The following is a 24,763-nucleotide window of genomic DNA, read 5'->3' as shown; positions in this document are numbered from 1 at the left end:
AACACAGCGCTGTGCCGATTGGCCAAAAGGGGCGCTAGCACTTTTAAATTTCATGCGTTATGCTCCAACGGATTTTACTGAGTGCGCGCGCGCGTGCCATCAGACTGCGCCTGCTTAGAATTATACTCAATCATGGATAGGCTTTGTTTCAAGCATTTAATTCTATACATTATTCATAGATTCTATTCCTTTATTATATATTCCTTTACAAAACCAAATAGTTCACAAAATGTGATGATTTTATATAGCTGTTTGAGTATGCTAATTAGATGTTCATTTATTCAAACACAGTACACAACTTTTTTGTTTTTTATTTTAATATTCTTTTTGCACTTGGTAAGATCTTTTTTTAAACAATAAAATTTTCTTATTAAAAAAAAACTCAATGCGCCTTTAAAGAAAAATATAATTAAATCTGTATTACAGTTTGTCATGAACTGCTATTTTTCACTTTAAATAAAAGTCTACTTGTCCTAACACACACACTCCCCAGTCATTTGAGGCACTTGTACATTGAGGAGGCTATCTCTTCTTCCAAAATCTTAACATACACTCGACTGAAGAGCTTGGTAAATTATAACTGAGATTCCTGCACTGAACCTGTGTGTCTAGCAGCACGCTCTGGATTTTTGTTCAGTATGCAATAGGCTTGGTCTAAATATTACATGCACTAGTCCATCATAGTCCATATATTTTCATTTTACTAATACTAATAATATTTGTATATATGAATAAAATAGCCCCTCTTGTTACAGCAGATATCCCCCTCAGATACAATGCCGTTGACTCAAGTCTTAGGAAGTGCAACATGAAGGTCTTAGGAGTCATTAGCACTCAAAGCAGGCCTACATTTGCTTTTGAGTGTAAACATGTTTGTTTTTAAAAGAAAAAAATACAACACAATTAAAACATGTACACAAATTACTGCTGTATCAGTAAAGCATATATATAGTGACAGTGTGGAATGATGGCAGATATACTGAAACTCACTGGAAACTTGTACACTGACTCTTACCACCTGAACTCTGTCCCACTTATACCAGACAAACATACAAACAAGCACACCTTATTACAAACAACCAAGCTTCAGTAAATGCTCATCAGATTAAAAAGTCCATCCATGTTAAATAAGTCACATGAAAGTAACACTTTTCATTCCCCTGTCCGTGTCAGTAGGCATAAAGCCATGTAAAAATTGTCCATGCATGCAGTATGAACTCATCAGAGTCCAGCCTTTGTGAACCGTGAAGGCAAAAACCACAAGGCCAAGTGACAAGGCAGCAAAACACTGAAGCCCATTTCTTTTATGCTTGTTCATCTTCTTCTTTCCATTGTATCACTGCACTTAAGTTGTAGCTTAACAAACCGATCTACTGATCCAGAGATCATTTGAAACGTCTGCAGTCACTCTTTCTAACAAGCTGATTGGGTCTTTATTTGCACTTCAACAATGTGATCCATATTTGATCATGTGTCCTTAGTTGGCCGGAATACAAGTCTGTGTACACAGGAGACACTTGGTCTATAGTTTCTGCAGGTGGACGAGGCTTAAAATGCGGTACTGGCCATGCTGCCAGGTGCAAAAAGTCGAGAGACTCCATCTTGTTCCACATGCCGATGGGCCATCTTCCCCTCCTCACCTGCAAACACAGTGCAATCAACAATCAAACAGCTGCTAACGACTGAAATGCCTCTTTTTTTTCTTCCAGAGTTGATGTGTGTTATCTGAGGGCTGTTTGTACATTTATTAATTTATTCATCTTATTTTACCGCAAGTTTTTTTTTTTCCCCAATGTTTTTATCCATGTTACAAAAATGGATATTTGTCTAAACAGTGTGTTGACCTACCCAGCACCAGCAGAGCTTGTTTGGCGGCTTCTCTTACATCCTCCTTGTCCGTGCGGCACAAGTACACCAGCTGCTCAATACTCTCTTTGGCCTGGCATACAAATGCAATAATGTTTACTATACCCATGCAACTAATAATTAAAGTGTTGATAAATACAATATTTGTTATATTGTCATATCTTCACGTTTGGTCATTTTAAAATGCATAAAATATTTGCAATATGTGCTACACATCAGTGGCTCTCTCAAAGTGGTCCATAGTCATAGTGTATATTATAAATATAAATATAGCTGAATAGATTGTTTATTCATTAAAAAAAAAAAAAACATTTGACAGATCCCATAAAACATTATCTATTTAGGTTATAAAAATAACCTGGTTTTATGAAAAGTTATAAATTTAGAACAGACTTTAAGTGTTTAGTTCTTAAAAAGATCCAATGTGGAAATGCAAAATTATGAAAAGTTGTCCAGAAACTGCAGTTTTGAACCTGGAACGAAATATTCCACAGTACAGATAATGATACTGACCTTTAGACATGCAAGTGCTTTACAACCACACACGCGGGTCTCAACACTTTCGTCCTCTAGCAGCTCCAAACAACTCACAAGCGCCTAAAAAACACATAAGAAATTAACATATAGTCCAACATATTTAAAAACCTGAGCAGGTAAAAGATGAATGTGGATTCTTTGAGGTTTGGTGGTGTAGCAAGCAGGTGGCATCATAACCATAAGCCTGTGGTTTGTTTCTTTCAAAGCTTTGTACATATTTTTAAGAATTTAATTTAATATTCACCATATAAAACATTCGACGTCTGACTTTTACAACTGAATGCATAAAACCCTAATTCATTTAATTAAAAACAAAACAAGACTTTGTTTATATGTCCATTTAAGTCAAATTTTGAAAACATAACTAGTTTTTATTCTGAGATATAAATGCTCCGAATAACGTCAAAAAGACAGGTTCGTGTATGCCATCAGAAAACAACCTCATGTTCGTAGTAAGTTAGTGTTTTTTTTTTTTTTTTTTAAATTAGTGACCATTTAAGAGCTTAGGGAAGAAAATTGTTTTCAATCATCATTTGAAGACAACCACTGCTGTTTGGACAGACTGGGGTGCCAATACACAGAACAGTCATTAATCAACTTACACTGATTGACCATAATATGTTAACACCGCATAACCTTATCACATTATCATTGATTGTCAATTATAAACCAGTAAACTTGTAACAGGATCCCGGGTACCCAAGCTCACCCATGCCTGCGGCGACCAAAGGTTAGTCGTTTTGGTTCGATCCCCCAAAAAAGCCAATGCTGCATAAATTGGCAAATAAAGTAAATGCTGGCCAAGATAGAAAAGGCACCATAACACCTAAAGCACCGCAATCCAATGTGCATAGGGCCAGCAGGCAAAGAGTCCAAGGCTGCTGACCCAGCCTTGAAATGTGATGCTCCGGACAAACAAGTTCCATGAAGGCCCCAGCCTGCAACCCCAGCACCCAAAGAAGACGCTGACAGTACCCCCCAAGAGGTCTGATGGGCCAGAGCTGCCCTGGTGGCACAAGGGGAACCTACACAATACTGTGCTTAATATGTTGCATTTAATGTTTGTCCTATATTGTAAAAAATTAAGCCAGCAAAGCTTACGAAATATGTGCCTTCATTTTTAGTTACAAGTTACAAAAAAACTTAAATGTTTATTTGATTCAATGTTTTCTAATAGATAATCTAATAAGTATTTTTTTTTTCTGTTTCATTAGTCCTAGTAAACCTAGTATAAGTAGGTATCTGTTTATTGACAAAAGACAGACACAAGTTGTTTTGTAACTAAAAAACAATTAACAAAACACCTCATTAAAGGATTATTAAACCCATTCATGCATGAAAAATTCTATTGGTACTCATTTTCAGAAAGAAAAAAATGCAATCAATAAAATAAAATGTAGACCCTAAAACACTCAAAATAAGGCATTTACATTATATATACTCTAAAAAAGAAACGTCCTCTGACTTTCAACTGTTTTTACTTTCAGTAAACTTAATGAGACAATATTTGTATGAACACTAAAAGAGTCAACACCATAAGACATAAACTAAAAATGTTTCACAATGTGTCCCTGAATGAAGGGAGGCTCAAAATCAAAAGTACCAGTCAGTATCTGGTGTGGCCACCAGCTGCTTGAAGTACTGCAGTGCATCTCCTCCTCATGGACTGCCTATTGCGGACAGTCTGAGCACTGATGGAGGGATTGTGTGTTCCTGGTGTGAATCGGGCAGTTGTTGTGGCCATCCTGTACCTGTCGCGCAGGTGTGATATTCGGATGTACCGATCCTGTGCAGGTGTTGTTGCACGTGGTCTTCCACTGCGAGGATGATCAGCTGTCCTTCCTGTCTCCCTGTAGCGCTGTCTTAGGCGTCTCACAGTGCGGACATGGCAGTTTATTGCCCTAACCACATCAGCAGTCCTCATGCCTCCTCATGCCTAATGCACGTTTACGCAGACGAGCAGGGACCCTGGGCATCTTTCTTTGGGTGTTTTTCACAGTCGGTAGACAAGTCTCTTTAGTGTCCTGCGTTTTTAGAACTGTGACCTTAAATGCCTACTTTCTGTAAGCTGTTAAGGTCTTAACAACCATTCCACAGGTGCATGTTAATTAATTGATTATGGTTAATTAAACATGCATGGAAAACATTGTTTAAACCCTTTACAATGAAGATCTGTAAAGTTATTTGGATTTTTACAACATTATTGTTGAAATACACAGTAAACTACAAAAGGGACGTTCCTTTTTTTGTTGAGTATCACATTAATTATTTCAATAAAATAGTTGTGTCTATACTGCTCATATGCAATATGCAAGTGTATAAGAATTAATCCTGATTTATAATGAAAAACAAGGCCCTAAATGACAACCTTTAAGTTTAAATTTTAATGCCAAAATGAGCCCATTCCCCTGGCGTACCCTCTCTCTGTGGCGTGGCTGCTCGGCAAGGTTGCGTAACAGAGAACTGGCACTGCTGCACACCTTCCCCCGTGGATCACTGAGAAGTACGCTGACGGCGCGAAGGCCCTCACGCTTTAGACTGCACTCCGGTGGCTTTTTCAGAGCTTTCAGCAGCACATCTTGATCACCAGACTGCAGGCACTGCACCAGCCAGACTGCAGCCAAAACCAAGAGGGGGAGGGAAAATGGATCAGGGGGTTTGTGTGGAGGGATTAGAGGGAGAAGGCGAAAGTGAAAAGAGAGAGAAGAGGCAAATAAGGCGATAATGAGAAGATGGGCGTGGCAGAGTGGGTGTGAATTCAGAATAGCTAAATTGTTTTCGAGCGGCCAATTGATTGCTGCCAAATGAGGAAAAATACAATAGCAGCAAATGAATTGGTTTGCACATGAGGAGAAAACAGACAAATAAAACATACCCTCTTCAGCCAGCTCAGTGATGTGCGTCTCCAGCTCACTTACACCCTCAGCCTCTAGGTAGCTCCAGAACTGGAAAACTGTGAGAATCTCTTTAACTGCACTTCCACATCGTCTAGGCAGCTTTTTCTCCAGAATCCTCTCCACTAGACGCATAAATACTAATGGAAGGAAGGGACACCATTTATGTGACATCATATACATTAAAAGGGCCCCAGATATAAATATACTGTATATGAAGAGTGAGTAAGGGAAGTATTAAAGTGATTTGTGTTTGTAAGTAAATCCACATGGAAATAAAACAAACTTGAATTTAATACTCAGGATGAAATAAACAAAATTCCTTCCATACAAATTGGCTGTTTAGAACGTTTCATGCATAATAATTCATTGCAAAACTTTTTTTTTATTTGGAAACCCTTACTTGGCTGGTAATTTATTATAAGCACATGATGAAGCAACTAAAACACACCTGTGTCTGCAAAGTTGGCTCCTCTTTCTGGTATTTTGTCTGCATAAGTGTTGTTCAATGTCTGCATGAAAGCCTCAGTGGAGGTGCTGAACACACCACAGCCAGCCATACAATGCCTCCATAGCAACACAGCCCCCTGGCACTGCTCTAACTGTGGAACAACTGTTCCCAAACACACACACAAAGACCAACCAGAGAGAGCAGAAAAAAACAGATATGAGCACAGAATGTACATTCATTCGTCCTTATTTTCTGATTCACCATACCTATTTATCCATATGTTATACTGTAATAAAGCTTTTTGATCACTTTTGACAGTCACATGGCTCACTGTTGTGTTTGTACATGCAAAAAACATGAGAAAAACATATGCTCTCAAGAAATTCTTCTTCAGATTTTTTCTCTTCTTAATAATGCCTCAGATTTGCAAGGGCCCATCATTTTTACAGGAAAAAGGGTGATTACAGAGGTTTGTTACAGAGCCCCCTGCCAGGAGTCACAAGAGTGTTTCGGGCTTTAACTAACTTGTGTTGTGAGTTGAGCATTACATGGACATGCTTACATTTTCTATTTTCAATACCAAGTGACGTAAAGAAACTTTATTTACACCGTAAATGTTCCTATAATGTGTGTTAAATATTACATTGCACTTCTGTCTGAATGTTTGACAGCTGGTGACTCTGACATCATAAATCTGAACCCGTTGTCCTTTTTCAAATGACTTCAAGGTTAGTAGCGGGTTATGGTGTACTAGAGAATTTGTTTTTTCCCATGAAAATCTTCTTGTGATTAACAGTGACTAATATCATCTCTCTGGACAAATATAAAGTTTTTTTTGATGTGGGATGCATGTGGTGACTGAGGACGGTTCCATTCAATGACCACAAAGATGACCTTGGACTGGGCTAATGTGGGCAGTTTCTGTGATGTGATTGTGGACTTTATATAAACTTGAACACCTTTCGTATTAAAATGAACTTTCGGTCTTATAGCACACGGACTAATTCACTGTCATACTATTTGGGGTCATCCAAATAAAAATGGGTTTCATTTTGCATCTGGTTCCTCTAGCAGTCATCGTTTCCTTTCCGCCATTGCTCAGGCTTGCTCATTTGGGCCAGAGAAATTTATTTTCCTTTTTAAAATTAATTTCTATAATTTTTTATTTCTGTAAAGCTGTTGTAAAACAAAATAATTTGAATGAAATATGAATATGTTAAATCAATTTTTTTTCTTTTTAAGAGCTTAAGAAGGGTGAGTTAGCTATTAGCTGCTAACTGTGAACAACAAACCTAGCTTATTTTGTGTAAATAGTGTTAATTTGACTATCGTCACCACAGAGTTTTTTTCCCTGCCACTGTTGCCCCAGGCTCACATTCCTTAGGGACACATGTACCAAAAAAAAGTTAAACAAATGTCCTTACATATTTAGAACTTACCATATATATTTTGAATTCTGTAAAGCTGCTTTGTGACTATGACCATTGTTAAAAGTGCTATTTAAAGAAAATTTTAATTTAATTGAATTTAATTATTTTGTGGTGGAATCCTTCATTTTATCCTGTTTGGTTTTAAGTTAAACACAACTGAACTATAATTCATGGGCCATTTGGTTTCAAATTTAAAAGGATATGTTAGCGCTGTTGCTATAGTTACAGAAGCAGTGCCATGGAAAACAAATACAGATTTCACATCCGATTCGGCTAAGGATGGTCTGGCTCAGTGGTAACAGCATTTTTATTGCCCTAAACTTGTGCATTTTTGATAAGCAGTGAAATGGAGGGAATATGACACCAAAAAATTATTATGTGATCTGTATTTTAACTGGAATATTAACAGACACACTTTGGAAGACCTCTATGACCTGGGCTACATTCCTAAAAAACAGTAGCATATGAGAGCTTTAATACTGAGTTAGAAACCCAATATGTTTACAGTTTAACCACACAACACTAAATAAAATTAGCCAAGAGCTACATTTCTTCCAGCAATGCTTTTAGACAGGCTAACCTTCCTCAGGTTGGCCTTCACTCCTCACTGTATCCTGGACAGCCAGACGAATGAGCTCCATGACCCGAGTCTCCCTGAGCAGCCGATCCAGAGCGTACATCTCCCCACAACGCAGCGGGCCAAACGTACCAAGCCTCTGCACAGACATCACACACAGCTCTTCATACAGCATCTCAAAATGACTGTTAATTACACACATGAAATACAATATGTACATTACAATTAAAATTACAATGAGTGCACAGCTAGATTTCTGGTGTTGAATTTACTCCCCACTAGAAACAGGATGAAAATTGATTCAGTTACATATCAAGATTTTTTTGTGCGCAAATTCATTCATCACCCTACCGACTCTCTACTATAAACTAAACTAAACGCTCTAAACTATTCACACAGTACAGGATTGTGTTAAAGGAGCAAATGATTTGCTAAGTTTTAAAATTGTAATAAAATCTTTAAAGATTATAATATAAAATTGGGATATTTATAAAATTGTGATACTTATAAAATTGCAATACAAATTAAATCAGCACCTAGGTATTGTGATAATATCAGGCTGGTTCCTGGTGAATTTCTGTCCTACTACACCCTAGGGTGTTTAGATAGGTCCAGTTGTACTATACTTGGTTTTAAGTCTAAAAGTGTTACATCAACACTGGGAATTTGCTGTGTGCTTATAAGTATTAAAAATGAGGCTAAAATGTATTTTACTGCCATTTACTGTTTGCTTTTACTTTTTTCTAAAGGTGTTTAAGCAGATAAAAAAATAATAATAATAATAACTTCATTCACAATCATAAAATATGTCACTGTATTTATAAGCATTCATTTATATACAGTGGAACCTCGGAATATGAACTCTCATTCTGAATGCAAAAATTCATATTGTAAAACAGATTTTCCCAAAAGAAATAATAGGAAAGCGGTGGTTAGCCATGGTCAAAAGTTTTGAGTAGAACACAAATATAAATTTTCACAAGTCTGCTGCCTCAGTGTTTGTGATCTTTTTTGTCAGATGTTACTATGGTATACTGAAGTATAACTGCAAGCATATCATAAACGGCAGTTACTATAGGTTTATGCAGAGTTTTGCAGCGTTGACTCCTCTTTTTTCCAAGACCCTTCTTTTTGGAATTCATCCTGGCCACATCCTGACTGGTGGCAGCTCATGTTTAAACAATTAATGCTTGGAGTTTTTCCAGTTTTTTTTTTTTTTTTTTTTGGCCACCTGCCTGATCAAGTTCTCAATAGGATTAAGGACTGGGGAGTTTTCTGGCCATATGGACTTAAAATTGTGATGTTTTGTTCCCCGAGCTACTTGGTTATCAATTTTGCCTTATAGCAAGTTGCTCCATCATGCTGGAAAAGACATTGGCAACATCAGGATTCTGCAAAAGGTGCAGGAACTGCACTGCTGAGGACTGTGGTAAAGTAATTTTCTCTGATGAGTCCTCTTTCCAAATGTTTGGGGCATGTGGAAAAAAAGTTTGTTGGGAGAAGAAAAGCTAAGAGCTACCATCAGTCCTGTGTCATGCCAGTAGTAAAGCATCTTGAGACCATTCTTCTCAGCCAAGGGAGTGGGCTCACTCACAGTTTTGCTTAAGAACACAAACAATAGTATAAAAACATCCACCGAGAGCAACTTCTCCCAACCATCCAAGAACTCCAGGACTTTTACAGAGTTGTTCTGAAGCCATGTCTTCTTGGCGATATTCTTCATGTCATTGTTTTGTTACCCGCCTCCCCAGCATGAGGATTTTTACATAAGTGCTTAGACCCATTACTAAGCAGCAAAAAAAAGTCAGTCCTCAAGTCTTCTTGTGAATTATTCTGCCAAAGACTGGAAGACACAGCCAAAGGAAAAATATGTGCCAAAATGATGGGTCTGAATACTTATGTAAATGAAATATTTCAGTCTTAATGTTTAATAAATTGGCAAAACACTTAAAACAGCTATTTATTCCTTTGTCATTGTGGAGTATTGTGTGTTGAATGGAATAGTCTCGAAACCTTACATTAGCACTGTATAAATCTAAAATGACTTTTGCTAGACACTGGCTGCAAAGAGCAGAAGACAGAGGCTGCATTAGATGTGATCATATCGACTCACCAGCAGCTGGGTGGAGCAGTTTTGTAGATGGATGAGCAGAGTTTGATCTAATGCCTGGTGGCCGGTGCTGAGAGGAACAGAGGGAGTGTCCCAACAATTCTGTGCACAACCCTCATCCACTAGCACACTCTCACCTGCTACTGGCTGAGAGCTGTACACACACAAACACACAAAATGCAATTTAATGTAACTTTATTAGTGTGGAATCATATAGTACGATGTTTTTTGAAAAAATGATTAGTAATATTAAGAATAAAAATCTCATCCTTTATATCAGCATGGTCATAACAGTTACACTGATACAATAATCTGCGGTATAGGAGTGAGGGTTTTATTTTTTTCAGACAATAACATTTTATCATTTGGTATTTTGTGGCATGTGTCCCCCTTTCCAAATGAGATCTTTAAATTTCTGAAGCAGTGCTGTGCAGTAAGCGCACACTCTCTCTCCTGTCTGCATAGTCAGCTGTTTGCCTACCCTTATAGGAGGTGAGTCTATGGGCACTGAGGCACACACACTGTCCAGGGCCTGACTGACCCTGCGTTCACATCACCAAGTGACAAGCTGATCGTGTCACTTGAACTTTGTCTCTTGTGGGCGTGTATCGAGTGCTTAGATAGGAACAAACTGCAAAGAACAAACTGCGGAATTGAGAAAAACATCAGACCACAAACACACAAGGGTAGGAAAGGACCAAGGAATAACTCAAGCAAATCACTTGGATTCATCCCTAAATAATGTGATACAGGATTTGTAAGACTCAGAACCTTCTTTGGGGTTTAACTTTTGGGTCTGCAGCACCACAACCCAATGTAAGCATATTTACATTGCATAATGGCTGATCTTTAACTGAAGAGTTTTGAACACTCAGGAAACGGCATAATGCTTCTCTGAGTTTATGGTTGGGATCCTCATTCACACAGTGGGAATCCCACCTGGTAGCGCGATGGACTAATAAAATTTACACACAAATGCAGGAGGAAATAGTGATTATTAAATTGCCTTATAATAAAATATAGAAATATGTTCCTTTTTGTTATACATTTTAAAAATAAGGGGGAAAAATGTATGGGAAACAGTTTTTGTTCCGCCACAAGATGGCAGCATTGCATTGCCCTAAGGCCAGTCCCATCTCCTGGAAAAAGGAAGGATGATAATCGCTGTATTTTTTTCGGGTGTAAATTTTCAGCAACCATTCTTACCTGTCGGTCACACACAGCCTCTCGCCTTCTTCCTCCTCATCTTCCAGATCTGATGTGTTGAGGAAACTGAAGCTTTCAAGAGCAGTCTCCACAGTCAAACTCACACTGGAGGCACGACTTCGACTTCGGCCCTATGCAGACACACCGATACAAGGAGAAGTCTATAATTTGATCTTACTATAAATAGCTTTACCTAAAATTGGGAGTTACCTGTAAACAGAATTAAAACTGTTATAGCTTTATAATAGCTAGCTTCCACTTGACCAGTGAATGTTAAGTTCAGCATCTTTACAAAATTCTCTTGCATGATTTCTGAAGTTTTTTCACGTCACTACATTCTCACCCAGGCAAAAAATGTTAATGATTTACACCACAGATCTAAGCATTTCTAGCAGTGAACCGCCCTGAATCTAACACACAAAACACATAAGCACATTGTGGTTTGGGAGCAGGAAGGGTGGAAACCTGAACCCTAGGGAGACTAGAGTTAGAAACTGCTTTCACATCCTCTCTTATCTTTCTTCTCTGTATAACACACTGGCGTCAGTGATCACACAGATGGCAGCAGATACTAATCTTAGAGAAACACTACAAATTACATTTGAGAGAAAAATGGAAATGCACACGCACAATCACAGACACGTGCTGGATATCTCTGCTTTGATAACCAGCACCACCAGAGTATTCGACTGCCATATTTTAAAGCAGGTGGAAGGAACCTGGAGAACCCATTAAAAAACCAACACACACTGGAAGAATATGAGAATCTGAACAGCATTCCTGGGAAGTAAAAGAAGGCCTGCCATGCCACCATGCTGCCATCTTTTTATGTTTCCTTTAACATCTATCTCTATTCAAGGATATTCACAATGCAGACGTATACACACTGGTAACTCACAGTGAGAGCCTCCTCCAGCAGGCGGAGCTCTTGCTCCAGCACCTGCAGCTCTGGAAACTGACCCCTGTAGTCATCCAGGGAAGAAAGAAGAGAGCTGAGGGCCTCATCCAGGCCGCTGTCTTTTGCATCAGTATCCTCTGTCTTTCCCCTCTGTCCATCTTCTGGCAAAGAATCTACTTCAGTCCCAGGTTCCTTGACCTGTACAGACACTGGGTGTGTCTTAGGCAGATTTTGTGTGTCCTCAGTCTGTTTTACATCAACAGCTCTGGGAGTTAGATCATTAATACTACTTTGCTGTACTGAGGCCTCAGTAGGAACAGAGGTACAGGTAGAGTCCTCCTCACTATTGGTACAGGAATCAGTGAGTGGAAGTGCTGTAGGCTCTTCACATTTAACAGCAGAGTCAGAGACCTCCTGCTCTATTGGGGCTGTGGTGCCAGAACACAATGAGTCTGGATCAACAGTGTTGTGGTCAACTTGTGGTTCAGGAATGACTAAGCATGGCTCAGCCCTCAGGGGCACGTCCACGACTACACTGGGTTCCAACAGTTCCCCAGCAGGCCTCTCATTCGAGGCAGCATCCACACTGCTCTCGCTGATATGGCTCAGGGAGCGCGAGTAGCGAGCATGGCCGTTAGGCACAGCTTGTGTCCCAGCAGCCCCTGTGGTCACGGTCAATGTAGTTGCTCGGAGTTCCTCATCTTGCTCGTCCTCCTCTTCATCTTCCTCTTTCTGATTGGCCAGCCGTGTGGGCGTGGAGGTGGATGATTGGCGGGGGGTGAAGGAGATATCAATAGCAGGAGCGGAGGCCTGCACCTCAGGCTGGACCAGATTCTTGTGGGCATGACGAAGACCCTGGGACAGCTGAGGGCTTGATGAATCATCTGAAGATTCAGAGGAGTTCGACCACGCTGTACCATTCTCCAACTCCTCCTGTCGCCTTAACATGTTCTGCACAGAGGGAGAAGGCAAGAGAAAATGACAACTGTAAATAATGATACAGTAAAAATAAAAAAGAAAGGGGTTTGTTTTTATGCATGATGTGTGCGATTCTCACAACATAGCTAGCTGCACAATACTGTACTGTGAGAGTACTGGCAGTTGTTGGGGCAGACAAAAAACATTATAACGAAAATATTTTTGAAACATTAAGATCAAAGTGTTTTCGGAAATGGAAAACTTTATCCAGGGGTTTTTGAAAATTAGGATCTAAATTCCAAGCTGATGCACAATTTAGAATAGACAGGTTTCTTTTCATTTTTAAAGAACCTAAACACTGCGCCTCAGTTCGCCTCTGACCATTAACAAAACTGAAATTGTACGTTCTATTATTCTGTTAATATTCTTATTATCATTTAATCAAAAGTGTATAGTTGCATCATCAAAGTGTTTAAAATTAACAGAAAGTAATCACAAGTGCACTCCAGTAGCAGTGTGTTGTGATACATAGGAGTATTCATAGGAGTACAGGAGGAAAAAAACAAGGGAAAAGTTATTATATGCTTTAGATGGATGCTGTCTCTTAAAATTAATTTTATATTACTGGAATAAGTAGAGAGGCAAAGGAAGAAAGAAAAACCAAGTAAATGTGCGATGGAGACACAGGGGAGCATGGCATCTGTTGTCAGGCATAAGTGTGATCATTTTCGCAGTAATTTATCCAGGCTGACTGGAGGCTGGCCTCAGGCCCAGACAGCCAACACGCTGCCTCTAATTAACTTCTGCTGCTGCAACTCTGTCACCCCACAAAATAAAAGAATGACAATCACTGGATGCAGTTTTAGATTGTGTGAAAATGACTGTGTGCATGCACGTGTGTACAGGTATATACAGTACAAGCATGCTTGACTACAGACTACTTGCTAGGCATTTCACGTTTACTAAAAACAACTATGAGCAACCTACAACTAGCACAGATCTACAAAGCTTGAAGAAATATGCACCCCAGTCCGCTCCTGAGCTCTAAGAGCTTTTAAACCGCCACCACCTTAAAGCCCACTAAAGCGATCAATCTAAAGCCACACAGAATTACAAAGCTGCACTACTGTAGCAACTAAAAGCACTTGTAGCTACAACTTATACGCCATTTTAGCCGAAGACAAACACTCTATTGCACTATGTCTACTGGCTATTCGCTGCTAGCAACTAGCAGCACTTACGTGGGTTTGCAAGCGAGATAGTCCAAAGCTGATGGAGGAGACATCGCCACAGCTATGCGTCTGAGACAGTTTCTCGGCCAGTGCGTCCCGGAAAACGTCCAGGAGGGACCAGCACTGCTTGGAATGCAAACTCCGTGGGACGGACTGCATCGAGGCATGATGAAAACAAACTAAGACTGGAATTTACCAGGGATCCATGACTACTCTCAAAGGTAATCTTACTCAGATGTGAGAAAACTTATTACCAAACTGAGAATCTCAGGTTTCAACACTAGTAGTGTGATAAAATGAAGGTGTTAACAAGAAAGAAGGTTATTGTGTAGCCCTGCTCATGCTTATGTTTAAAAAAAAAAAAGCCTTGACAATTAGGTCTACATTATAAACTTGATGCACTGCATTAAGCATTAAAAAGACACCTAATTAAAGTGAAGGGTCATTGTTAACGACATTGAAACATGTGAAAGAATTCATATGAACAACTACAGAAGCTCAGCTGGTTGGACACTGTGAAGAGAAACACTCACGTAAAATGCCTGTTCTCTAAGTGATGGCGTATCTGGGGGACTGTATGTGGAGAACCGTTTATTCACTGTAGGAGCCTTGCTCACTGTGCTGGCCGTGGAGGCCTGGTCATCTTTGTCAAACGGACTGTAAGAGACGGGGGAAAAAAACAGTTAGCCAAAAACATAACTGAATTTGTGACATTAAGGTAACACGAAACAGTGTTAGGATTAGGTGTTTGGATTTGTATGACACATTCGCAGATCTGCCCCGTTAAACGTTAGACACTTTTAATTTTAGATAAAGTTTCATTTAGATTAACAAAAATTGCAACAATATGTGAAATTATATATATATATATATATATATATATATATATATATATATATATATTTTTTTTTTTTTTTTTTTTGTCCTTATGACGGCACAAAGTGGACATACTTCCATGTAACTTCGAGGCTCAGTTTGATAGTTCCCAGGTCATTGATGTCCACAGCTACAGTCTGTGGCAGGGCAGCAAACAGGTCCTTGGTCTCACATGAGACATTTCCCACTACTACATGATTGGCCAGACTCTTCAGCTCTGTCACCTGGGGAAACAAATTCATGTTATTTACAGTTCTTATCTACTGGAACACCAATCACATTATAATCACAGACAGACTGGGTAACTGGATACCCTGCACACAAAGCCAAATCTACTAATGTTTAGAAACCACATTATTGTTTTAGTTTCAGATGTGTTTTGTAACCAGAAAGTCCTGATTTGCATTTCAGAATACTATGTTAGTCTAAACACACAGAGTGTACACTACACAAAGTCAGTGCAAAGGTAACATACCCATCTATAATCATGTAATAATAGTCATTACCATAGTAACTTTTCTATCCTAATGGGAGTGGGTTCTTCTAGGAGAACACTAAACACTGTCCACCATCCACAGAACATGCTGGCTCGCTAGAGATTTTAGTCCGATGTGTTAGATGATGCTTTGCCCTAACATCAGCAATACACTAATTTAAGATATCGAGTGTTGATTGTTCCAGTATTGTTTCAGGGACAGCACAAGATCCTTCTCTGCTCCCCTTTTTGTGTACAACATAAACAATTATCTCTGTATTATATGTAGTTCACTATTAAGTGCTCAATTTGTGTATAATTATACATGTATATCTCTAAAATGTCCTAAGAGGCAGAGGTAGCTCTTTGGTTAAACTGTTGGACGGCTAATCAGGAGTTCCCTGGTTCGAGCCCAGATGCTGCCGGGCCTTCACTGTTACTGTAGACCCGTAAGCACTGTTGGATCCCCAAGTGCTCAGATACAATCGAGCCAGCAACTTGACCCCATAAGTAAATGACACAGAAACAACTGATATATCTCCAGGGTGTGGAGTATCTGTCCCTCGATGTGCCAGATGGACCATATCCACCCTATCCCCTTAAACGTCCTAAAACTAAATTGGCCAATTTTTAGTTGAGTTTTCTTACTATCATGGAATCTTGTCTGGTTATCTGGTTTTAAAGGTAGCATGCAAAAAAACAACAACAATTGTACCAGAACTGCTTTTGGGTAAAAAGGAAGCACTATGTTATGATCTGCACCATAGCATAAAAAAAGCTATGCATTTGGTCTGCACCCAAGTTTGACTGATATGTGTATGAACCCGGCAAAATGAAATTGACTAAGAAGGGCAGACACAACAGAATACAAATGGAGCAGCTGTAAAAGTGCCCTTATCAGTTATGTGGGACGAGAAACATGGGCCAGTCTAGAAATAGCTTGAATAAACATCTGCATTTTTTTTTTTGTTGTTAAAAGTTTTTTTTTTTTTTTTTACATTTTTAATACCCCTTCCTATCCATTGCAGATGGTTCTCTCTCTCTCTCTCTCTCTCTCTGTCTCTCCCTCTCTCGAGGATCTGGGGGAACTTTGAGCTGCTTTCCTGTGTGCGTCAAGCAAACCACTGAAGAAGGAAAACAAGTGAAAGTCCAGCTGCTCACACTGAGCTGTGACAATATTTTACAGACACATGTGACTGCAATGTGTGTGAGTATGTGTAAGAAAGAAGAGGGCAAGAAAGTATGCAAAAGAACAGAAGTGAGAAATAAGAGACTGATTGTACACTTGAATCTAGGTACCCTTCAGGAAAATGAGTAAAAATGACTGATTTAAATACTTTCTTTACAATTATTCTAGAAACTGTTTACTCTAACGTAATTCTCTAAACTAATTTTTATTAATAAAAAAAAACCCTTAAAAAACAAGTGAAAACTAAAAGTCTAAAATAGATTTCCATGGTACAAATTCAAAGGTAAATCCCTCCATCATCCATCAACATATGGAAAAAAAACACGTTGTTTTAATGCAAAAGCGAGATGGGGTTGATCTAAGTTATTCAGGGATTGAATACGAAAAACAAATGAGCAATGTGATTTAGTGGACAAGTATTAGGTGGTTGAATGGTTGGTTGCTGCATCCCTTTTTTCTTTTGAGTGCTCAGTAAAAGTGCCTAGTAACGGTGTCACAGATACATGCATGAATTTATTAGCAATGAGGTGCAAAGTTAAGTACAGGAGCAATTAAAAGAGTCAAAATGTTAGAACATGTTCATGATACATTCTTAGGTAAATTGTTTGTTTTCGCCATGAACAATGGTCATTAATTTAATCTTGGCTGCTGGGAAGAAAAGCATGCTTATATACACTGCTTATCAATTAAGGTCAACTGTCCTAATCATCTTCTACAAAGTGTCCTGTTTCATCTGTGTGGCAGTCAGCTAAACAAAGCCGTAACATGATTATAATCATAATATCAATAGACAGCAATCAGAGAATAAAACTCTGTTACCTGCTGTATTCACCTAAGAAGTGTATCAAGTGTAGTCACATTGTAATATCGTCTAGACACCTAGTGTACGTATAGATGATTCAATTCAGTACAATTCAAATTTATTTGGATAACGCATTAAACAATTGTCATTGTCATAAGCTCATGAGCTGCAGCAAAATCCCTTCATGCTGGTTCCATAAAGCTTAATTTTAATGTCTTTTAGTTAATTCACTCAAATTTACAACCAGTAAAGTATTTTTAAAAAACTACTAAAATTCACTAATAGGAACTTTAATTATTCTTAACGGATCAGTATCCAAGAGCGCAACTGTATTAGATCTCACAAGAAAAGGCTCAGTGAGGTTATTTCCACCAACAGAGGCTTTAAAAATTATTTTTACACCTATTTCCCAGCTGTCCCAATACCTTTAAGCTCAAGAGTGTTTAGCGCATGTGTAATTTTTAAATGTGTTACATATGCACAGATTGTACCTTTATGGAAAGGAACTCAGTGATAAGGGGGAGGAAGACCATCTCCTCGCTGTCCCACACTTGCTTTCCGTTGATCTCGATCCGACCCCGCAACTTCCAGCGCTGTCGGCCATATCTCATAAAGATCTGTATGGGACGGACAGAAACGACACACAATCACATATAGGGAGATATGCCTATAATATGTCACACTGTACTACATTAATGGTTAAAAAAAACAGCAACAGACAATGTTACTGACTAAACGGTCTGTCTGATCTCTTCGTCATGAGTCCTGAATGTGTGCTGTGTGGCAATGTTATCTTTTCCCCGGTACCAGACGGACAGAAAAATCTTCACTCCATCTGTCCAAGTCTCACCATTCTTCCTCCCTCTCCCCCGGCTTACTTGCTGTCATACTGAGCAGACGGCTGTGCTGACTCACTCAGTCAATGAGCGCATCAATCAAGGTTTGTCAATCCCGAAACCATGCGTGGTTTAATCACACGGATGTAGCAGCACATTTCTTTTTCTGCTCACTGAGAACGTGCATACGCTATCATTTCTCCCTCTGTCTCTTTCTCTCTACCTTTCTTGACCTCTTACCAATTCAAGCATATGACAAACAATAAAGTGCACACTAAGATACCAGACATAGCAAAGTGACCTTAAAAAATGGATAATACAGGCAAAAAAACAACAGCGAGAAGAAGGAAAGAGTACGCTAAGAAATGAACACTAACCTCATACTGGTCTCCAGCACAGAGGCGCGCAAAGCCAGCCAGACCTGCAAAATAAATGCATATATACCTCCATAATATTAAACATCACAAAGCTTACAAATGTGTACACTAAATGTGCATGAGTTATGAAATCATAAATATTTAGTTACAATCAATAAAAGGGATTCTCTAACAAATGCTAACGTGAAAAGATGAAGAAAAAAAACGCTAAACCCGTCATACCTTTCATTTTGATGTGGAATTCTCCGAGCTGGTTTTCTATCTCATTCTCCAGCATGCACATGTTCTAAAGAGGCACATGTACAGAGAATTAAAGAGAGAACTTTAAACACAAAGCAAAATATGGCAAGACCAAGATGAAATAAGACAGGAAAAAAATTGCAAATATGAGACAAACAACATGGGGTTAGTAAAGGCTTTCAACACACTCCTAATATTCTAAAGTTAGTCAGTGATCATCTTTCAACATTATTGAGGAATATTATATAAACAGATCCAGGTTATTATGTATGAGATCTAAATACCCTGACTGTCGTACCACCGATAGTTTAGTCCAAATCCATCAATGTACAGGCGCCAACATTGAGCAAATATTACTTGGGTTTGGATGAATATGAGCACAGCAGTGACAATGACACAGTGTATGCAGTGAAACTTAGAGTATAATTAAGTACAGCTGTGTTGGCAGGCTATTAAAAAAAAACACTGCTGGGTTAAAAAACAATCCAGAAGTATAAAAATATCCAGGACAATCCCTGCTGCAGGCTAGAGTATGATTAATACATACTGTGGTCAGAGAAAACACAAGGAAGAGCCTCTAAACTGCAGACCCACAGTATAGTGTTATCTAATAAAGTCGCAGCTAAATGTCACTGTCACTGTCGTAGGGCCGACAAACCTGACTAACCATCAGTGAAAACTGCATAACAACAATATGCACTATAGAAATGGGAATTACCAGTCACCATCCAACACAATATTATCATGATACCTAAATGCACAGTCCATTTATATTGCGATTCTCTATCACGAATTCATAAAAATCTCTATTTAATATAAAATTTCTAATTTTGTTACCATCTAATGCCTTGAACCTTTAAAAAGAAGTTGCCATAACTCTATAGTTTTATACCTCAGCTTCCCAACTGAACATGATTAATTAAATTAAATGTAGCCCATTTCTTATAACATTACTTTCACTTAAAAAACAAGAGCAGCATTTAAACAAAAAAAAAAAGTTTTTACTGAGTGGCTCGTATCCGACATTATTATTATTTCTAAACAAACTTAGAAAATTATTTACTCCCACCATGTGGAATGCCAGCCCATGGAATGAGAATAGTTTAGAGTGCACTATCTGTATTATGTTTTAAGATTTTGTGTGTAATGAATGGAAAGTTTTCATAATGTAATGTGTTGTTCTGTTGCACCACTGAGAAACTTGTGCACTCGGCACAGAACCAGTTAGATCTGAGGCTAATAATTCATGGCTGATTAAGCTGAAAAACAGCCGAATCCGGTCACTAGCTGATCAACCGGTGCATCCCTATTACAAATTTAATAAATCATGAAGTCAGTGTCACGATACATGAATCCCCACACAAAAGAGTTTCGATTCATAACTGATCATTCTCCCCATCTCTAATGCATTAAATTTAATGTAGTTTAGCCCTTAAATGGTCATTACACTGTTATCAAAATGTTATTAAATATGATAGAAATTTAGATTCGAACCAAACTCAACCTCTACATTACATTACTAATGTCAGAATTTCACATCATCCCAAGCACCGTAATGCTTACTCGTATGCCACTCACCTCTGTGTATTCTTTAAAGCCCTTGTTGGCCTCTGACAGACTCTCCCTGGCTTCTCGGCTGCCCGGTGAAGCCGTGTATGCTTTCACCATCTTATTGGCTCCGTCCCGCAGTCTCCGCTGCATACAGTATGCTTCATACAGCTCGTCGATCTGCACACATAAAAACACTATATAATTATAAAGCCTTACATGTTAAACCTAAAGGGTCAGTACTGGAGCACTAGTAAGAGTCCTGGTAAAAAGAGTAACTCACCAATCCAAGCACATGACAAACAATAAAGTGCACACTAAGATACCAGACATAGCAAAGTGACCATAAAAAAGAGGCAATAAAACAACAGCACACAAAATTTCACACAGTTTAAATCACACAAACAGTTGTATTGTAATTAAGTTACTTTTTTCTAGATGGAAGCTATATGTCGGTAATCAGAATCAAAAATATATAAATGAATCCTCTAACCACTAGCAGCAAATACATGTCCAATCCATTCATGAATGAAAAAGTGGTTTATTACCATATATGTGTAAAAACATGTACCACATGCACTGTTTGTATATCTTACTTTACTGGGAACATAAAGACCGACATGTTTTGCTTCACACTGACACAAGCAGATAACTGCAAAGGCTAAAGCTTTAAATCAAACGTTTTTTTATATTAAGTGTCACATGACCAGATATTCAAACTCTTAGACGGACGCTTTGTGCTGCAGTCAAACACATGCATTAATATTCTACTTCCATGACATGATATAGGTGGGTGTTTAGAACAGAGAACAGAAACAGGAAGTTGCTCTGTATGTTCCGTACATATCGCCACACTTGCTACCTAAAAATTAAGGTAATAGTTTTCTTTTTGGGACACCACCGCTCCCCTACTATCATAACAGAATCACGTTATAAGTAATGTATAAGTGAATGCACACAGAGTAAAGAAATAATTGCACTGCAGTTAGAATACATATGGTAATTACCCTAATTAAAATAGGAAATCTTTTAGTCTCTCCCAAACACACAAACACAAATAGAATCTACTTTTACTTTCAATGTATCACTTCTTTTTTATCCCTGACATACTCTACATACTTTATGCTTTACTGATCTGTCTGCAATGCCTTAAAAACCTACTTAAACACACACTAGTGCCACAAACAGGAAATTCCTCATTAACTCAGCATACATGCTCAGGTCAGTGATTTACTTATCCTATTCACACAAGACATTACAGGTACTCATCACAGGCATTATAGTAACCATGCACCAACTCTAGTTGACCTGGACAAATGTTATAGGTCTGACAGGAAATGTGTTCTGTTCATCTGCATAGATGTGTGATTGGTGCATTCACTAAGAGTGTTATCTTTCCAATCAGCGGTTTTACGCAAAACAATTGTGGCAACTGGTGTTTTTGTGTGTGTGTGTTGTGTGTGTGTATGTGTGTGTGTGTGTGTGTGCGCGCACAAGAGAGAGTTTGAGAGAGAGAGAATCCCAGCACTCCCCAGATCTGCAGAAGAACCTGGACCGAGACCTGGGTCCTGACAGTCAATCTATCCTGCGTTCTATTACATAAGGAATGGAATTAGGCCAAATTAGAAAAAAAAAAAAAGGCAGATTTTTTACAATTCTGGATCGCCTAAAAACAGCGAGCCACACTTCTCTCATCCAGCTCTGCAGGAACAGGAGAAATTAGCAAATCAAATACATTAAATATAACCTTATTAGCACTGATTCTTCAGCAAATTCAACGAAATCATCCCTAAATTGATCTACCTCTTAGACCGCGACAAACTGCCCCACCTACTGGCGGAGCACAGAGAGAGCAGTCCACCTACTGCCAGGTAAGGACCAGTAAGTGAGCATTTCATCTAATACACACATAAGGCCACACACACACACACACACACGCATGCATGCACACATACACAATTCTACTTTGTATGCATTATGTTTCTCCTTACACTGTACTTTTTTCTATTATTATTATTATTATTATTGTTATTATTATTGTTATGAATTCCTCTTTCTTCCTTTTCAGTACTTTTTTATCACTAGTTTATTGTTGAATGTATGTAATTATATTTTGGTCTCGTTCCCAAAGTCTGTAACTAAGCTTTAGCAATACAAATGTCTGCATTTATCATGTCAATAAAATACCCATTAAATCTTAACAATTTAAAGAGAGAGAGAGAGAGAGAGAGAGAGAGAAGAAAAGTGTGTGCGTGTGCGTGTGTGTGCGTGTGTGTTTCGGATCACATGGATTCTTCCTCAGCCAGCAGTTTTTATGAGAGTGGGTGAGGCAACAGCCGTTCAGTCTCCTCTTCATTTAGAGCAGTAAACATTTCATGCACACACACTCACACGTGCACACAAACGTGCACACGTGCATGTTATTTAACCAAGGTACTTCTTGGAAAAGTCATCATCATCTTTTAAGATAAAGTAGAGCTCTAAATATTCAGTTTAAGAAACTCCTAATGCCATCTGTGTCTGCTATTTTTATGACTGCTAATACCTTCACAGTATCAACTGCACACGTTTTCAGCATCAACCTACGATGACGGACAGATACAAGAAATTATTTTTTCAAATATAAGGTGAATGTAGATTTTTTACAATAGAAATTGTCGAAATTGTTGGTTATGCAGACATGAAACCAACAAGGAATAAGGGGTGTTCAAGTCAAACCGTGACTTTTGATTGTGCAGAAAAACAGAACAAAGTTATGAGGGTAAACACTATTAATTCCCTGCTACACTAATGCACTTATCCCAGCGTTTCACTAGTGCTCAGATGCTACCATCAGGTAGGAAGTTTTCTTAGCAAGCTAAAGCCAAGACAAGGCTGCCTAAACGCAGGCCTCCCAGGAACTCCTTTATGTGGAAACGGCTTGGAACGAAGTTAAAATAGTTGCCATGTAACTAGGGGGATGTTGCAACAACACAAGTGGTGTTGGTGAATGATTGGGTTTACAGCTCCCACAGAGAGATAAACCAAAAAATATTAGAGAAAATACAGCTCTGGGAAAAAATAAAAGGCCACTGCAAAATCAAACTATTATTTAGAGTGTATATTTAAAAGAATTACAACCCAAAGTAACCCATGATCATGCAGTATTTGCAGAGAATTTATAACTCAAATAAAACAAAATGCAAACAATTTGTTAACAAATTGTGTTAATACTTCGGATAAGTAACATTTTAAAAAATCAGTATTTGGTTGAGTAACCCAGAATTGCAGGTTTCATGTGTTTTGGATCTCCAAGACGGATGGTTTGTGACTATCCATCTTCCTCTTGACCAGTTTTCTGGAGTAAATTACAGTGGTCTCTTATTTTTTACCAGAGCTATATATAGCAAATACCAACCTTTCAATGTTTTCAAAATGACCGTGTATTCATATCATTATATGATCCTGACATAGAGCTAACCTCTAAGCAAGACCATCCCTAACGCACACACACATACACACACAGACCTACATTAAGATCGGCCAGAATCATGCACATGTGCACAATCAATACTTTCTTTAAATCACTCAAGCCGTATACTCTGTTTTCACAACATTAAATGATCATAAATACAGGAATATTCATTCATTATGAGTTTTTATAATGTAAATGGGTAAACAAACTGAGATACTACAAAGTTTAGCATTTTTTAAGACGATAAGGAAAATGGATTAGTGATTAGTGTTAGCAGAAAGAGCTAAAACACAAAGCCTTTTGTCAGTTTTTTTTTAAACTCAGAGTAATAGTTTTATTTATTCGAAAACACTGAAAGATTATTTAACAATGCCAATTCGCTAAGCAGTTTTTTTATGAATATAAATGCGCTTCCAAGTAGCAGATTTTCTTTCAATGTAGAAATTACATTCCACAGTCATTCCAGGAATAAAAGGCCATTAAAAAGTTACTACATGAAGCAGTTTTTATAAAACTCTCTGTGTGGGTTAAGACCCACAGAAAGCTTAGGCAAGGGGTGGTAGAGTGCATGTGTACATATGCAGGGTGCAGAAACAATCCAGAGGAATCCCAGAAACACACTCCCTACACACACAGAGGTAAGCAATAACTCCCAATAAAGGATACATACATGTGTATATGTATTTATATATATGATCACAAACATAAACCAACATTTGAAACATACTGAAGAGTAAGACCAGGGACGGGGGAAAGGCTGTGTAGCCTTAAAGGATTTACTACACCAAGAGACACAGGAATCTCTCTCACCATGTCTCCTTACACACTCACACACAAACACTTATCA

At 38.4% G+C, this 24,763-nt stretch overlaps 1 protein-coding gene across 3 annotated transcripts in view; it reads right to left on the bottom strand.

The window, feature by feature from the left end:
- Positions 1–53: 53 nt before the first annotated feature.
- Positions 54–24,763, bottom strand: part of ripor1 (RHO family interacting cell polarization regulator 1) — an 81,210-nt gene continuing 56,500 nt past the window's right edge. For all 3 annotated transcript variants that reach the window (XM_053501189.1, XM_053501188.1, XM_053501187.1), the window contains exons 7-22: positions 20,493–20,642; positions 18,897–18,960; positions 18,675–18,718; positions 17,953–18,078; positions 15,071–15,219; positions 14,653–14,776; positions 11,970–12,920; positions 11,072–11,202; positions 9,869–10,019; positions 7,759–7,894; positions 5,749–5,910; positions 5,279–5,437; positions 4,821–5,017; positions 2,380–2,463; positions 1,849–1,939; positions 54–1,640 (exon numbers count right to left, since the gene is read on the bottom strand). In XM_053501189.1, the coding sequence (XP_053357164.1) occupies positions 1,549–1,640; positions 1,849–1,939; positions 2,380–2,463; positions 4,821–5,017; positions 5,279–5,437; positions 5,749–5,910; positions 7,759–7,894; positions 9,869–10,019; positions 11,072–11,202; positions 11,970–12,920; positions 14,653–14,776; positions 15,071–15,219; positions 17,953–18,078; positions 18,675–18,718; positions 18,897–18,960; positions 20,493–20,642 (2,811 nt within the window). In that variant the 3' untranslated portion in view covers positions 54–1,548. The remainder of the gene's footprint in view (positions 1,641–1,848; positions 1,940–2,379; positions 2,464–4,820; positions 5,018–5,278; positions 5,438–5,748; positions 5,911–7,758; positions 7,895–9,868; positions 10,020–11,071; positions 11,203–11,969; positions 12,921–14,652; positions 14,777–15,070; positions 15,220–17,952; positions 18,079–18,674; positions 18,719–18,896; positions 18,961–20,492; positions 20,643–24,763) is intronic.

Source organism: Clarias gariepinus, chromosome 7, assembly GCF_024256425.1.
Source record: "Clarias gariepinus isolate MV-2021 ecotype Netherlands chromosome 7, CGAR_prim_01v2, whole genome shotgun sequence".
NCBI classification, from domain to species: Eukaryota; Metazoa; Chordata; class Actinopteri; order Siluriformes; family Clariidae; genus Clarias; species Clarias gariepinus.
This window is presented reverse-complemented; position numbering and strand designations above follow the sequence as displayed.